The 16091-nt window shown below is 50.0% G+C and overlaps 2 protein-coding genes across 12 annotated transcripts in view; one reads left to right on the forward strand and one right to left on the reverse strand.

The window, feature by feature from the left end:
- FHIP2B (FHF complex subunit HOOK interacting protein 2B) overlaps positions 1–16091 on the forward strand; it is an 18874-nt gene continuing 2783 nt past the window's right edge. Inside the window, exons 1-17 of one of the 10 annotated variants that reach the window (XM_043536209.1) lie at positions 2–88; positions 123–178; positions 1207–1285; positions 3481–3650; positions 5960–6064; positions 6601–6723; positions 7747–7980; positions 8182–8378; positions 9038–9146; positions 10340–10416; positions 11815–12010; positions 12780–12949; positions 13032–13169; positions 14059–14149; positions 14492–14635; positions 15334–15474; positions 15732–15832. In XM_043536209.1, the coding sequence (XP_043392144.1) occupies positions 134–178; positions 1207–1285; positions 3481–3650; positions 5960–6064; positions 6601–6723; positions 7747–7980; positions 8182–8378; positions 9038–9146; positions 10340–10416; positions 11815–12010; positions 12780–12949; positions 13032–13169; positions 14059–14149; positions 14492–14635; positions 15334–15474; positions 15732–15832 (2120 nt within the window). In that variant the 5' untranslated portion in view covers positions 2–88; positions 123–133. Of the gene's footprint in view, positions 179–1206; positions 1286–3480; positions 3651–5959; positions 6065–6572; positions 6724–7746; positions 7981–8181; positions 8379–9037; positions 9147–10339; positions 10417–11814; positions 12011–12779; positions 12950–13031; positions 13170–14058; positions 14150–14491; positions 14636–15333; positions 15475–15731; positions 15833–16091 lie in introns of those variants that run through there. The other 9 variants (XM_037886148.2, XM_043536210.1, XM_043536211.1 and 6 more) reach the window with 9 other exon arrangements.
- The window catches only part of NUDT18 (nudix hydrolase 18), a 23577-nt gene continuing 12335 nt past the window's right edge, over positions 4850–16091 (reverse strand). For both annotated transcript variants that reach the window (XR_006287509.1, XR_005223415.2), the window contains exon 6: positions 4850–5639. The gene's annotated coding sequence lies outside the window, so the exon portion shown is untranslated. The remainder of the gene's footprint in view (positions 5640–16091) is intronic.

Genomic DNA, 16091 nt, shown 5'->3' on the forward strand with positions numbered 1-16091 from the left:
CCCGCTCGCAGGCCCGGGAGGCCTCTCGCCCCGCCCCGCCCCGCACAGGCCGCCGGGTCCGCGCTTCCGCCTGCTCGGGCCGGGTCCCCCCGTCGGTGGCCGGGATCCCCCGGCGGGCCGGGCCGGCGCCGCCATGTTCAGCCGCCTGGGCGCCTTCCTGCAGCGGGCGGTGGAGACGGTGGGGGCCGGGCCGGGCCGGGCGCGCTGCGGCTAGAGTGGGGGGGGCGCGGGGGTGGCGGGGAGTGGGGTTCGGTTGGGGTCAGGAGATGGGGGGCTCCCAGGCGGCTGGGGGGGCCGCCTTCTGGGGTCAGGGTTGGGGGGCCCCCGGGATTGACCCCCCCAGGTGTCAGGGTCAGAAGATGGGGGGGTTCCCAGGGGGTTGGGGGGGCTGCCTCCTGGGGTCAGGGTTGGGGGGCCCCGGGATTGACCCCCCCCCAGGTGTCAGGGTCAGAAGATGGGGGGGTTCCCAGGGGGTTGGGGGGGCCACCTCCTGAGGTCAGGGTTGGTGGGCACCCAGGACTGCCCCCCCCCCCCCCCAGGTGTCAGGGTCAGGAGATGGGGGGGTTCCCAGGGGGCTGGGGGGGGCCGCCTCCTGGGGTCAGGGTTGGGGGGTGCCCGGGATTGATCCCCCAGGTGTCGTTGAGGGTCAGGGGATGGGGGGAGCCTACAGAAATGGGGCTGGAGGGCAACTCCCGGGGCCAAGGTACTTGGGGGGGGCACCTAGGATGGATCCCCCCAGGTATCAATGGGGTCCTGAGATGGGGCAGCCAAGGGGACTCGGGGGTCAACCAAGAACCTAGAAATAGGATCTGAGTTGGGCCCCCAAGGGTGTCATTGGGTGTCAGGAGATGAGGCCACAGGGGACTAGGGCTGGGGGCATCCTACAGGGTACCCTGGTTGGGCCCCAAGGTGCTATTGGGTTCAGGAGATTGGTGCTCTGGGGAGGGGGAGAACTGGGGGCTTGGGGCAAGGATGTCCCAGGGGATATGGGGTTCAGGGTCGGGAGAGGGGCCCCATGGCACACTGCTTTGGGGTCTCCTCTCCTGACCCCCATGTCTTTTGGGACGCGGGTTCCCAGGGAGCAAGATGCTAAGAGGATGGGGGGAGGGTCTGAAGTGGGGAGATTCTCCTGTGACCCGGGCCCGTGGGTAGATATGAACAAAGGGCTCTCCCGATCTGCTAACGCCCGCACCCTCCTCTCTGCAGCAGGAGCCCAGCATTGACCTGCTGGAGGCATTCACCGAGCACTGGAAAGGGCTCACTCACTACTACCTAGAGACCACAGGTAGGTGGTGGGCGAGGCTGGGAGTCCGGGCTCCTGGGTTCTATTCCCAGCTCTGGGAAGGAGCGTTGCCTCACTTTTAGGGCGGGGAGTTTGCAAGTTAGGACTTGGGGGTTGTCTTCTCAGCTCTGCAAGTTGATGCACTGTGAGCGTTTGGAGAAATCCTTTAACTCTGTGGTGCCTCAGTTTCCCTCGCTGTAAAGGGGAGACAATGAGATATACATGGGCAAGGAGCTGGCGTTTGTTGGGGTTAATTCATTAACATGTACAAAATGCTTTGAGATCCTTGGCCCAAGAGTAGAGCAAAGTGTTAATGTCTCCATCATCCTCTTCCTGGGGTCAGTGCAGGACGTTCCAGTGAGTGATAATGAAAGGCCTGCTGAATAGCCCATAAAAACCCTATCAGGAGAAATGTTGCCTGCAACCTTAAAATGTCTACCCGCTGTTCTATATATGGCACACAGGTATTGCTTCTTCCCACCATGAGGGCTGGGAGGTCGCATCCCTGGCCATTTGTAGATATCTGATACTCTGGGCCAGAGCCTTATAATAATCAGTCTCTGTTGCTCAGAGATGCTCTCCCAACATTTTGAGAATGGTTGGACTGCTCCTGCACTAAATGCTGTGGCCAACGTTTCTTATACTTGATATTAAATTGGGTCTGATCTACACAGAGATTTTGTACGAGGTGTTTTTTGTAACTGATATTCTACACTGCTGCAGCCCTAACAGCGCATACAGGTACATTGGCATAAAGTGCTTATCCCAGTATAGCTTAGTCCATACTAGTGTAACTGCATCCACACTAGAGGGAGTTGTATTGCTGTACGCTTAAAGGCACAGTTATACTGGTACAGTTGTGGTGTGTTGAGAAGGCCTTAGGCCCCTAACTTTATTTAAATACCTAAATATGGATTTATGAGCTTAACCTTAGACTCCCAAGTCTGAGAAACGTTGACCTTTGTTCTTGGCTAGGCCACTGGTGTTTTTCTATTATAACATTGCTGCTTAGTGTCACTATAGTTAATTGTCCATCAAGGGCTCTATTCTAGGGATAATAATTTTTAAACCAGCGTCCTAGTTGCTTGGGGTGCTGCAGAGATCAATATCAAAGTGAAAATTACAGCTTGGAAGCCAAAGGGGAGGGGTTGGGAGGATATGTTTTAAAGTCACCTCTGCAAAATAGAATTTTCAGATTTTTTTTTTTTTTAAATACATAGGTCTGGGATGAAATTAATTGTTTTGGTTTTTTTGGTGTGTGTGTGGATTTATACCTATTAACATTTCCCCAAAGTTCAAACTTAGTTTACAAAAGATCTCCAATTGAGAGGCATGATGATTTTTTAAAAAATTGCTTTTGTTACCTTCCTCTGGGTTCTACCAGTCCCCGGAAAGAAAACACCCACTTGTTCTTCTGTTACAGGGAGGGGAAGGTTTTAAATTCACTATTTTGGAGTCTTCCACTGTGTCTTAGAATGTAGAGAAAATCTTTCTAAAAAGGGCACTCCTGTGTGGTGTGGAACAGTGCCCCGGGTCCTGATGCCTGCAGTAGGAATTATGAGTAAAGCATTAGCTTTACCGGATTTTTTTCTTAGTGATTATGTTTCATTTGGGTCTTGGTTAGTGTAAGGCCTGTGACTGTGCTGCCCCAGGCTCTGATCTCATCAGCTCTTTTGAGCTATGGCCCTAGTCCTGCAAACTGATCTGTTTGGGCATATCCCTGAGCTCACAACTTCACACTGACACAGTAACAAACCAGTTCCCCAGCACAGAGATGCTGGTTTATAGCTGAGACATAAAACTGAAGTCCTGGCCACTTGTGGATTTAACAATCCCATGATGCTTTTACAAGTGTAAGGGTGTTGGCTCCAGGGTCTTGACTAAATTGATTCGTAGGTAATTCCATTCTGACCAGCTTCTGTTGGATATGCTTGCTATTCACTTCCTGTCCCAAACTATTATAGCATTGCTGTGTTGTTTTAGCCATGTCGGTTTCAGGGTATGCTGTGCACTATTAAAAGAGCTGCCACATTCCATCTCAGAGTTACGGGGTGGGGGGGGGGTGTGTGTATGTGAAGATGCTTTGGGTTGGAAGGGCCTGTGTAAGTTTGATAGTCAAATGGAGCTAAAGGCTTAATGCCTGTTTTACCAAGCATGTAGCCTGTTTTGATTGGGATTTGTATATGCCTTCTCTTTAGATGAAAACACACCAGTCAAGGAGACCGATATCCCCTGGCGCCTGAAACAGATGCTGGACATCCTGGTGTATGAGGAGAAGCAGCACCCAGCCGGGGAGACAGGGCCTTGTTTGGAATACCTGCTGCAGCACAAAATCTTGGAGACCCTCAGCACTCTGGGGAAAGCAGAGGTGTGTACACCGTGTTCCTCCCCCGGTCAGCCATGCACAAGCCCAAGACAAAGACCACTCATTACCCTAGTGGTGGAACTGTGTTTTTAGTTGATTTCAGTGACTATAAAGTCTGACTTGTTCACAGCAAAGAAGTATAATTTTAAGGAACTGAGACCTGGATAAAATTTTTCAAAGCATATCTGTGATTTAGGAGTCTGAAGTCCCAGTGTCAGAAGCCACTTAGGCTAGACTAGGATTTGGAAGGTGTAAGCAGCCTGTTAGGCACGTGGCCTTGTCTGCACTACACAGTTAATATACGTTAGATAACGCCTTTCAAATTCTAGGCTAGACAGCACCTTAGGAGCCTAAATCCCATTGACTTTCAGCGAGACTAAGGCCAGGTCTTCACTAAAAAGTTAGGTTGACCTAGCAACGCTGCTCAGGGGTGTGAAAAATCCATACCCTTGAGTGATGTAGTTAACCCCCAGAGTGGACAGCACTAGGCTGATGGAAGAATTTTTCCATTGACCTAGCCACTGCTTTTTGGGGAGGTGAATTAACTACAGGGATGGGAGAATCACTCTCATTGCTGTAGTCAGTGTCCACACTGAAGTGTTACTGCGGCTAAGCTGCAGTGATTCTAGTGAAGATCTAACCTAAGGCTTGGTCTACATCTAAAACTTAAGTCAACCTTGCGACATCGCTCAGTGGTGTGAAAAATTCACAACCCTCAAAGACTTCGGTAAGACACCATTAGGCTGAAGAATTTTTCTGATCACCTAGCTACTGCCTCTTGAGGGGTTGGATTTACTTCTGTGCTTCTGGCATTGTAGCAAGTGTCTGCACTAAGCGTGACAGTGACATAGCTGCAGCACTCGTAGTGTAGACATACCCGTAGGCTCCCTAAGCACCTGAATCACTTTTGGAAATGGGACTTGGGCTCCTAAACCACTTAGGCACTTTTTGAAAATTTTCTCCGTATGCTACAACCTTTGCTGATGTGAGCAGTGTTTACTCAGGGGAGTAGTCTCGTGCTCCATGACTGAGGGTTGCAGGATCAATCCTTTGATTTGCAGGAAAGAAGTGTTTTTAAAAGGACTTTATCAGAGTAAATATCAAAAACTAAAAATTATAACCATACTAGCCTGTGTTACTCATAATAACTTGGCTTATTGTGCTATAAATGATCTTTTTTTTTTTTTTTTTTCCAAACACGAAAACAAGGAAACAGTAACTGGAAATATTAGTCTTTATTGTCAGGTTTCAGAGTAGCAGCCGTGTTAGTCTGTATTCGCAGAAAGAAAAGGAGGACTTGTGGCACCTTAGAGACTAACCAATTTATTTGAGCATAAGCTTTCGTGAGCTACAGCTTTGTTTATAAAAATCAGTTGCACTCAGTACTGTCTACTCTTTATCTCTACGATGATTCATTCTTGCTTGTTTTTTCCATTTCATCATGTTGTAGGACTGATGAATAAAAACAAACCTTTTGAAAATGAAAAAATAATCTAATTGATTTTTTTCACCATAGGGCAGCTGAGAAGCTTAATTTATTCAAGTGAAGTTCATTAAGCAATATAAATTAATTAATGTTTGTGAAACACTGTGAGAGCCTTAAAATGTACATTAGAAGGGCAAAGCATTATTTACTTCTGCTGTTAGGGTATTTTTATGTATTGTGCTGAGCTGGGATAGTGATTTAAGTCTGGTCATTTTCACTGCCGTTTCTAGTCTGTTTTTCAATGCTCAAATGGTTTTTACCAGTGCTGAAGGGAAATATTTACTTCCTAAACCAAACCAGTTTTTGCTTACATTTGGGTTGTGAAAACGTGTATTCACACTGCCTTTGGGAAAACCTATTTGTAAATAAAACCTAAGTGTTTGTCTTAACGTTATCCCAGAGCATTCCCTTTAATTTTCTCACAGTTCAGCTGGACTCCAGTTTGTTTCTCTCACACTTTCTTCATGGTTGCCTGAAGCAGGGACAGTGTAGCCGTACCAGATTATCTGATGATAGAAAAGAGATAAAATCAATAATAAACTAAATCTTGTTCTCCACGAGCTTCAAAACCCTCTGTTCTTGGAATTTCCCTGCCCATGTAAACTTGAATACCCTTGTGGCGTTTTAGTCTTCTGCATTAGCTGCAGTATATAGGGTGCGTATGGCTAGATGTTTGCAGCTCTTACCTCTGTCATGTTCCATACATTCGCTATCTATCTGTGGCATAAGGATTGGCTCAGACACTTTGTATCATGTTTCCTGTGGCACTGAAGGGGAATGTTACTTAACTGACAATTTACTTCTCTCTCTCTCTCCTTGCTCTCAGTATCCTCCAGGCATGAGGCAGCAGGTGTTCCTCTTCTTCAGCAGAGTCCTGGGACAGGTGCAGCATCCACTGTTGCACTATCTGAATGTGCACAGGCCTGTTCAGGTGAGCGCGGCTTCTGCTTTCTCTTTGGCTTGTCACAGCTGCTTTCTGAGCTGTCTTACTGCAGGCAATGTAAAGTGTGCTCCTTGCAGCGCTCGTCCTACCTTTCCTCACTTAGTGGTCTGATGGCCTACGTTTCTGATGAGCAATGATGTTAACATAGACCCCATGGAGGGCTCAGTTCCCCAGTGCATGCACCTGGTGCAATGTACACCAGTGCAGAGTGGGTATAAAATATGACCATTCTGATACCCAATTGATAGTGGTGTAAATCACTATACAGGGTTCAGGGCAATGATGAATACTTTGCTTTAATATTACTTTGCCACAATGTGGGCTATTGCCTGCTCTTTTGTATATCAGTGTCTGTATGACTGATATGGGGACATATTCCTGGGGAGTGTGCCCAACAGCCTCTAGTGAGGAGGGAAGAATGCCCATCCCCAATGCCAGCAAACCCCTTTCAGCACTGTTTAAGCTCAGTTCTACCCCCTCTTTTATTACTGTGAAGGCTGACCCCGCCCTGTGTCCTTCCACAGAAGCTCCTTCAGTTCGGCAGTGATGCGCTAGGCTCTGCTAGTGAGAAGGAAGAAGTACAGTTTGCTGCTGTTCTGTGTGCAAAGATCAAGCAGGATCCTGCTCTGCTCACGTACATTCTGGAGGTAAGGAGCCCTCATTGGCACCTGCATGCCATCTCTTCCTTACAGCAAGGTATTGGCCACTGCTGGAGGCAGGCTTCAGGGACCAATGGGCTGATCTGCTAGGGTATGATTGCACGATTGTCTGAATAATGGGATTTCCACAGGGTAGCAAGCAGACAAATCTCACCTCCATATATCACGGACATTGCCCCAGTGCTGCATGCCCAGTGATGATGCTGAGCTCCTCCACAGCTGAAATCTTGCTGGCTTCTTTAAAATTAGGAAAAATGTCTAATCCAGTGCTGGTGGTGACCTGGATTGTTTCCATTTGACAGCTGTTTGGGGGGCCCTGGGTGAAGCAAGTCAATCTCAGTCCAGTTCCCAGTGAGCTGATGTTCCTGCCACGAAAATAGCCATTGTGGTTGCCACTAATTGGCCCCTTGATTGGTAGTCTTAACAAAGAGACCAGGGGACATGGAGGCTTGGCACCCCTTTCCCTGGTGCAGGGGGCGGAGAAGGGGGATGCATCTCTCCCAGATGGCTTGATGGGATGTGTGAAGCTTGCTTTGTCACTGCTGTACCTGTTCTGTGACAAAAGGCTTCATTCTCCAGAATCATTGATCAGGCAGTTTAGAGCGGAGGACTAGGATCTGGGATTCCTGGACTCTCTCCTTAGCACCACCCCTGACCTGCTGTGTGACCTTAAACATATCTCTTCACCTCTCTGAGCTCCCCCATCTGTGGAGTGGGGATAATATTTACTTCCCTACAGCACATCGGGGAGTTGTGAAGATTAATGTTTGCAAAGGGTTTTGAGATCCTCCATTAAAACGTGTTGTGTTGTTTTATCATCTGCTTAGCTGAGCATTTCTAGGTGTTTTTGCAGTATATACATATCTAGGTATGTTCGGGTACATATTGCACCTATCTAGCTTTCTTAGTATTCGCTGTCTGTACCTGGGATCAGTCCCATTTGTGTCAATGCTGGAAGCACTATTGCAATGATGCTAACTGCTCTCTCTCTCCTGTTTCTTTATTCTCAAGGGCAAGAATCTTCTAACTGGGAGCCCACAGGGAGATGCCGGCAGCAGCCAGGAAGAGAGCTTGGCTACCAATGGGGCCGTGACTGCATCTCCTGAGCCAGACAGAGAGAGCTCTGTGGGTGATGCACCCTGCGCTAGCCTGGCAGGAAAACCAAAGAATTCTGTCTCCAGCTCCTCCCCTCTGAGAAAGGAAAACAATCTGATCACTTCCTTAATCAACCTGTGCAAGAGCCAGGTACCGACATGGGGCAGGGGACAGCAGAGGGGTGCCAGGCAGTGAGTAGGGAATGATCCTGCCTGTCAGTGGGATAGAGCAGGTTAGCGTCAACCTTGGTGTTCCATTCACCCGTGAGCTGGGGAGGGGAATAGACAGGGTTGGTGCTGTAGTAAGACCTCTCTCTCTCTCTCTCTCTCTCTCTCTCTCTCCCTCTCGCAGAAGAGCAGGGTTGCACTAAAAGCTCAGGAAAACCTGCTGCTTCTCATGAGTGTCGCTCAGCAGGCAGCTGCCACGTACCTGGTACAGAACAGCGCCCTGTGCTGTCTGGTGACTGATCACCTATGTGAGCTGTACAATGCCGTCCCTACTTCAGCCGATCCTGCAGATATCCTCTCCCTAGAGAGAGGCAGCTGGAGGTAGGACGTTGATGGGTCTGTAGGAAGATAATGAGAGCCTGGGGTAAATCCATTCCCAGCCTCACCACAAGGGAATGACCCTACCAGCTTTCACTCCTGGGCTTCTCCCTGGAAGTATTGGGCCCGGAGAAGACTAGTGAGATCTGTTCTGCAGGGGCTGCACCCAGGCTCCCCTGGACCTTGGCAGGATTGAGCACCTCGCAGGCATGGGTACATAGTGAGGCCTGCTAGGCTGTGGTATCATCTCCAAGGGGGACTATGGGATGGCTCAAGCTGGGTAAGTCCCTGGAGAATAGCGACAGTGTGGTGTCTGCCCTGGCTCAGGGGGTACAGTCTAGCAGAGGTCCTCCACTTCTTCCCTACAGGGACCCCCTTCCCACTTAGCAATATGGGAAGAGCAGGGTGGTCACCACCACCACCCCGGGTGAGTCATGATCCCAGATGAGAGCTGCTGGCCTTGTTGCTCTCTCGGGTGTTTTCCATCTCTGGTGTTCTATGCTGTATGGACCAAGTGAGGATGTTGAGAGAACCAGCAGCTTCCTTCACTGCTGTCACTCCAGAGAGGAGGCCTTCCTTCCCCCCAAACATACTGTAGCCCTTGGATGATGCTTTGGAGTTGATTCCTACAATGTCCTTCACCCCCTTTGATCTCTTTGCAGGTTGCAGAATAACTCTGCCGATGAGGCCTCCTTCCCAGGAAAGGGGAGCCTTGATGCTTTCTTTAGCTGGTTAGATTACTGTGATCACCTCATGAGAGAGGCCCACCCGGTAAGAAATAAGTGACTCCTCCCCATTGCTTATTGTCTTAGATGAGCATTCCCATCTCCTCTGCTCCAGAGGGTGCAAGTCTCTCTCTCTCGAGAGAGAGACAAATACACATTTACATATGTGGGAAGCCTGATATTTAAGGCTTCCTAACTGGAAGTCTTAGCCCAATCTTAGATACAGTTTTAGGCACCTCCAAAGAGCCACTGATTTACAAGAGTGGATTGGAAACTGGCTGAGTTACACTTGTCCCACCTACAGCTAAACATTTTGTGCCCTTTACCAGATGAGCTGCTGGCAGTGGAGTTAGACTGCTGCAGCGTAAGGCAGCCTCACTCATATCTCTGCTAGAACTCAGGCCAGGCCACCTGTTTTCTTCCTGTATTTGGTAGACAGCCTCATTAGGCCACTACTAATGGACTTATGAGCCATAGATGTGATGGTAGATGGGCCTTTGGGAACCAAACTGTGTCTTGTCTTGACTTATGGCTAAAATTCTCCTTGGAGAAGACAACCTATGGTGCCTTTTTGAGATCCACCAACTTCAGTGGCTCCTGGACTATTACATCCTGGCTTTGGGGCTTGGATTTTGGGTTTGCCACGTGTCCTTAAATGTTAGGACACCCTCAATTTCATCAGGCCTGTCTGAGAGTCCAGCTTGCCACACAGCTGAAGATCTCTGTGAAACTGCATCAGAGTATGATGATATTGCAATCCTTGTGTGATATTGTGAAAATCACCGTGATGCATCATTGCCACACATAGCTGCAAGATAACAACATGCACTTGCTAAGGTCACAACAGGATTATTTTGTCTACAGGGGGACATGTTAAAAAGTGGGAGCCTTCCTGCATGACCCCAGTCTAGTGGTTTGTGGTTGAACCCATTTAAGAAGACCCCAGCATGTTCTGTCTCCATCTTCTAGCTACCAGGAAATGCTTTCCTTTAATAGGAGTGCCTGGGTCACTTGGCTCCAGAGTCTCTGTTTGTGCAAGAACCACACAGCATGTGTCGGCCCTGGCCAAGGAGTGACGTGGCAGTCGCTCCCCATGTATGTCAGTGACCCCACCACGCTGAGAGAAACTTTAAGGAGCAGCAGAGTCTCTGCTCTTGTCATGCAGGAAGGAACTAGGGGAGTCGTGGGAATATCAGGCAACTGGTAGCTCGTTACTGACTCTTCATTTGTGACCATCAGGTAGTTGCAGATGCTGTAACAGAGGCCATTGGTGAAAAGCTCTTCCAGGGGATTCTGCAGCCACAGCTCTTGCAGATGTGAGTACATGTGTCACACAGGCTGAGGGGCCAACTGGCTGTTCACCAGCTTCCTGTGTAAACTGGGTTTGGGGGGATGTCCATGGTGTGAGGCTGAGCTGGTCTGGCACCCACACTAGGCATGAGAGGGAGGGAAGTGGGTTAGTCTTGTGGTGAAAGTAGGGATTGGGGAGTCTGGACCTCTGGGTTCGGTTTCTGGCTATGGCAGCAGCTGGTGTTAAACGAGTCACTGCTTTGGTGCCTCAGTTTCCCCATCTGTAGAATGGAGTTCATCCTGCATTCGGGCTTGTGAAGCTTAAATAATTCCCATTGGAAAAGTTCTTTGCGATCCTGGGATGGCAGGTGTGGTAGATCAGAGGGGTGCATAGCACTCCCGCGAGGAGGCAGCTCCCCAGCCACGTGCATCCCTTTCAAACTTTTGTGGAAGTTAGTCTGTCTTTTAAAAAAAAAAAAAAAAAATCCTCTTCCTACACTTTAGTGTAAAAGCCAAACGCCTGCCGGCATAATGGAACATTCCACTGGCGGGATTCTAACCTTGTCTGCAAACTGGGGAATTTGAGTCTGGGAAACAGAGGAAGTTCAATAGAGGGAAAGGCAGGAACATCTGAGTGTGCGGGCGTAAAATAAAATGGATTTAGGGAAGAATCAGATCTCCTCTGTCGCAGGAGTGTTTTTGGCACAGTTTTCTAATGCCTTTAGCTGTCATTTGAAGTGATGTGCCTTATTTTGTCCACGCTAAGAGAGGGAAGTGCTGAGGCCAGTTGTTGGTTCTAAGCCTTCTCCTGCAGCTCATAGAGCTGGTGCGCTGCTCAGGGCCCTCCACAGGCAGGAGCAGAGCTGGCCCCTGACAAGATGGAGTTTCACACTTGGCTCTGCATTTCCAGGCCTTCGGTATTATTTTGGACTCTTTTCTGTCCCTGCATAGTAAACTCCCACACTCATTACACCTGAACTGCCCAGTCTAGCCTCTGGCTTTGGTATTTCCTTGACCCACTTCATACTGCTGCAGTTGCCCATGCGTATTTCTAAAGAGAGACTTTCTCCTTGTGAGCTGGAGTAGGTGGCTTTCCAGATATCACTCTGCATTATTTTCACATTGCTCTTAGTGTCCCAGAGGCAGTGACATCTTAGGGTCTGAGCAAAGTGCGGAGTCCTGGGTTCTGTTCCCAGCTCTGTCATTTCCTGTCTCCCCGCCTCGGTCTCCCCATCCATCAATGGGGACAGTGCTACTGGCCCACCACGGGGCAGGGTATAGAGCTTTATTTGTAAAGTCCCTAGAGGTTCTTGGGTGGAGATGTTATCTTTAGAGCACACAGTTCACTGTGCTGCATGTGTGCTCCGAGCAGCTGCATGGAGATGAGCAGCAGTAATTACTTTCCCTCTGCCATTATTTGACAGGTCTGAACTTGGCATCCTCACCTCTACTGCAATGCTGACAGCCATGGTGAGGCAGATCAGTGCCCCTGCCCTGCTCCGGGAACTGGTGACATTCCTGCTGGGCACAGAGAGGCAGCCAGAAGCCATCACTGACTCTGCACAGCAGCACCTCCTACGCTCTCAGCTGATAGAGCACTGCAACCACCTGTCTGATGAGGTGAGGCTGTGTCTGCATGCAGAGCTGCCACCCGCAGCCTCCCATGGTTCTGCCCTCTCCCCTCCTTTTCCCTTTCCTGTGGGACCCCAGACTCGGCTCTCGTTAGCTAAACTCCCTCTTGGAATTTCAAGGGGGGACCATGTCCAGACCTAAGGCCCTGCTCCCTTGAGATCATTAGTGATGCTGTGGCACCTTGGTAGGAGTTGAGGTGTCCTGCCTTAGTTCCAGGCCAGGTTATTGTATTCGGTCTCCTTAAATTCCCCAGGCAGTTTGTCAGATACAGGATTTTTCACTCTCGGCCCTGAGCAGTCAGGCAGTGTTGCTGTGTGATGGCTTTGGGATATTAATAACTGATATTAATATCAGTATCTCTCATCTAGAAAGATCCCAAACCACTTCAAACACTCTGGATTTACTGCACCTGTGGAATGCAGCCACCTCTGGGGTGCAGCGCCCCTGCACATTGCATGCTGTACAACAGTAGAATGCTGGGGCAAACTCCTGCTCCTGTCAGCCATGCTATGAAATCTTTAATGTCCTCACCCAGCAGACAGGATCCCTTGTATTTAAGGTCTCCTCTGAAAGACCCTCCCCCAGCTAACTGCATGGGAACTCCATGTATCAACCCTGGAAGGGATTATGATCTGAGATGGCCCTGCAGGGAGTGCTGGGATAAAATGGTAGTGGTGGCTACGTTTTAGTGGTGAATGCTTTTCAGGGGAGTTTTAAAGACCGGTCCCACAACTGACCCCTGGTTCTGTCCCTGTAGATCAGCCTCACTACCCTGAGGCTGTTTGAGGAGCTGCTCCGGAAACCCGATGAGCACATTGTGTACAGCCTTGTGCTGAGAAACCTGGAGGAGCGGAGCTACATCCTGCGCAGCCAGCCAGGGCAGGAGGAGCGGAGCACCCATGAGCAGGACCATTGCGAGGACACGCTGTAAGTGGACAGAAGTGGGAAGCGCAGAACCTGGTGGGCACAAGCTGGGGCTGCAATATAATGCCTGTTCCTGGCCTTGCAGGGAGCTGGAGGAAGATCCCTATTTCACTGATGAATTTCCAGGTATAGGCTTCCGGACATGTAAAAAGCCAATGCCATCCTCCCCCAAGGGGCCTGTGAGGCCTAATGAGAAGACAGATGTGAATGAGATTGTTCTCAGGTAGGGCTGCGTGAGCTAAGAATCACGAATGATAGACCATGCACTGAATGTCCAGCACATATTTGCCTCTTTGCCTCCCCTCCACAGGCTAGCTCACGGCTTCGGTCCAGCCAGAAGGGTGGGGTGGCTTTGGGGAACCCAGATGCATGAAGGGCAAGGTAGAGAAGAACTCAGTGTAATTCCACAGCCGCTCTGGGAGCCCCTGCTCCAGCAAGGGCTCTGTGGACTGGTAGGCTCCCTGCTCCAGGGAACATGCCTGGGCTGGGCGGTCTGGTAGTTAATTTCAGGAACACCTTATTTTGCTGTTTGGAATGAAAGCAAGTTCAAAAATACCCAAACTTCAGAAAAACCCAACTCCCTGAGTTTTGGTCAGCTTGCATCCTGCCCTACCCAGAAGCCTTCCATAACAGGCTAGACTCTTTCCCATATTGGTAGCCATGACTGGCCCCATCCAACCCTCTGGCTCACATAAATAGGGCTATTACTTTGAACTGCAAAGGAAGACCCCACACATGCTCGTTGTTGGGCATCCCATCTACAGGCAGTGTTTTTCTGGTACATTGTTACCAGGAGACCAGCCCTAGAGCTTTCACTAGCCTAAAGCTAATGGGCATTGGCTATCCAGCCCCTCTAGAAAGCTCGGAACATCTTACCTAGCCTGCGGCTGGGTAGCTTCAGGACCAGCAGTAACACGGGGTATGCTGGTGCCTGCTGTAAGGCACAGGCTAAGTGCCTTATTGGGGAGACCACATTAGGAGCTGGGATATCAGTCCCAGTAGGCCGGGCACATTCTGCATCTGCTGCACTTGCCCCGCCCCAGGCCTGGGCAACATCAGCCTAGGAAGAGATTTGCGTTGAGTACCAGCTCCCGTTGGCTTCTCTCTTTCAGCTTCCTGGGCCTTGTTCCTGATGAAGCAAAGACCTCCTCCTACCTGGAGGAGGCAGGATATGATACCTATGTGCACGATGCCTTAAGGCTGGTAGGTCATTGATGGGGGCCCCATGCCCCCTAAATTCTCTGCTGCTCCCACCCCCCATCAGGACTATTCTACCTGCCACACACAGCACTCACTTTGCCCTCCTGTTTGTGCCAGACCTGGCTGAGATTGGGCATACCCACTGCTCAGACAGGGTGGCCAGTAGGGTTTCAAAGTCTCCTTTCCCTCTCAGCCTGGGATTCCCTGTCCCATTCCAAGTGGAGATATAATGCCTTTGATCTTTAACAGTGCCAGCTCTATTGCCAGAGCACCTGTCTGCCTCCCACACCCAGCCTAGTTTTAGAGTTAAGAGCACTTTGTCCTCCCTCATGCTGCTTGTGTCAGTTTCAGGAATGCTCCGCTAACATATCCTCATGGCACTGGCCTCAGGCACCAAAACCTCTGGAGCCCTGTGACCCACAAGCAGCATTTTATGAGGGCCACTTCCTGAAGGTGCTGTTTGACCGTATGACACGGATCCTGGATCAGGTAAGGTGAAAACTGCAGCCTTGTTTTGAGCCCAGGAAATCTTAGTCCTAGCCTGTCCTCGCTAGGAGCTGGAGTGCCAGCACTCTCTGCTGGAGGCAGGGCTTCCTCTGTGGGGTAACCAGTGAGCATCTAGCCATTCTGTAGGATACAAAGGTATCAGCTAGTGACCACAACACAGGACTGCGATCCTTGATCCTCCCCGCTTCGGCCAAGTCGATGGGGAAATATAACTATTGAATTGAAGCTGAGCCTCAGCAGTGTTCAGCTTTGTAGACCTTGGTTACTGTGACTTCTCTGACCCTGCCGGTGACCTGCAAAAGCAGATAGCTGCCCCCAGGAGCACCGGTCACCATCAAATTAGACTGTAAGCTCTTTGGAGTAGGCCCTGATTAGGGTTTGTGGGTGCTCCGCCTCACTGGAAGGTAGTTTCAGGCTCTTATTTTCCTATTTCTAAATGAATGAGAGGGACATGAGGTTGCAAGCTGGCAGCCTCCACCCCAAACCCTGCTTCACCTCCAGCATTTATAATAGTGTTAAATATATAAAAAAAAGGTTTTAATTTACAAGCGGGGGGGGGAGGAAGGTCACACTCAGAGGCTTGCTGTGGGAAAGGGGTCACCGATACAAAAGTTTGAGAACCACTGCCTCTGGGAAGGCCCTTCAAGGGAGCGATCTCATATTTTGTCTATGTTCTGCAGCCCTACGGACTGAACCTACAAATGACATCAGTGCTGTCCCGCCTGGCCCTCTTCCCGCACCCACACCTCCATGAATACCTCCTGGACCCCTACCTGAACCTCGCTCCTGGCTGCAGGACACTCTTCTCTGTACTCATCAGGGTAACTTCTCCCCATGCCAAGTCCTTGATGGGGCATAGGGGTTCATGTAGACGTTAGTGTGCAATGTGGGGGGAGGGAGATAACTGCAGAAATAAGCCCCTCACCCTTGCGTGAAGCTGCCAACACCTGTAGGCTGAGTGGGTCTAGAGTAGAGTCCTGGACTCAGGGAATAAGGATGTATGTATGGAGTGCTCTGAACCCAGAGCTGTGGGGGCACCTCTCCACCTGCAGGGAGCTAATTCTCACCTCCTCCCTAGGTGATTGGAGATCTGATGCAGAGAATCCAGCGGGTGTCTCAGTTCTCAGCCAAGCTGCTGCTGGTCCGGAGACAGTTAATGGGGCTGGTCCCTGAAGAGCAGTAAGTGCTTGTATTTGTCTTGGGGTACCATCAACTGGTGTATCTGTCTTAGCAGACATTAAGCCTCAGGGATATGATAGCCCTCTAATGCCAAGGAAACTCCCCTTATCTCAGCACAGGGCCCCACTCCAGTGTGATTGATGCATTTGGTTGGCAGGGAACTAAGTACGAGCAGTCTCAGGGTTTTTTGGTAACACTCCTGCCCTGTGCTTGTGCTAAGCTTTCTGGGGCACTGGCTCCCACCCTTCCCCTTCTGCAT

This window comes from Chelonia mydas, chromosome 26 (genome assembly GCF_015237465.2).
Source record: "Chelonia mydas isolate rCheMyd1 chromosome 26, rCheMyd1.pri.v2, whole genome shotgun sequence".
Classification (NCBI taxonomy): domain Eukaryota; kingdom Metazoa; phylum Chordata; order Testudines; family Cheloniidae; genus Chelonia; species Chelonia mydas.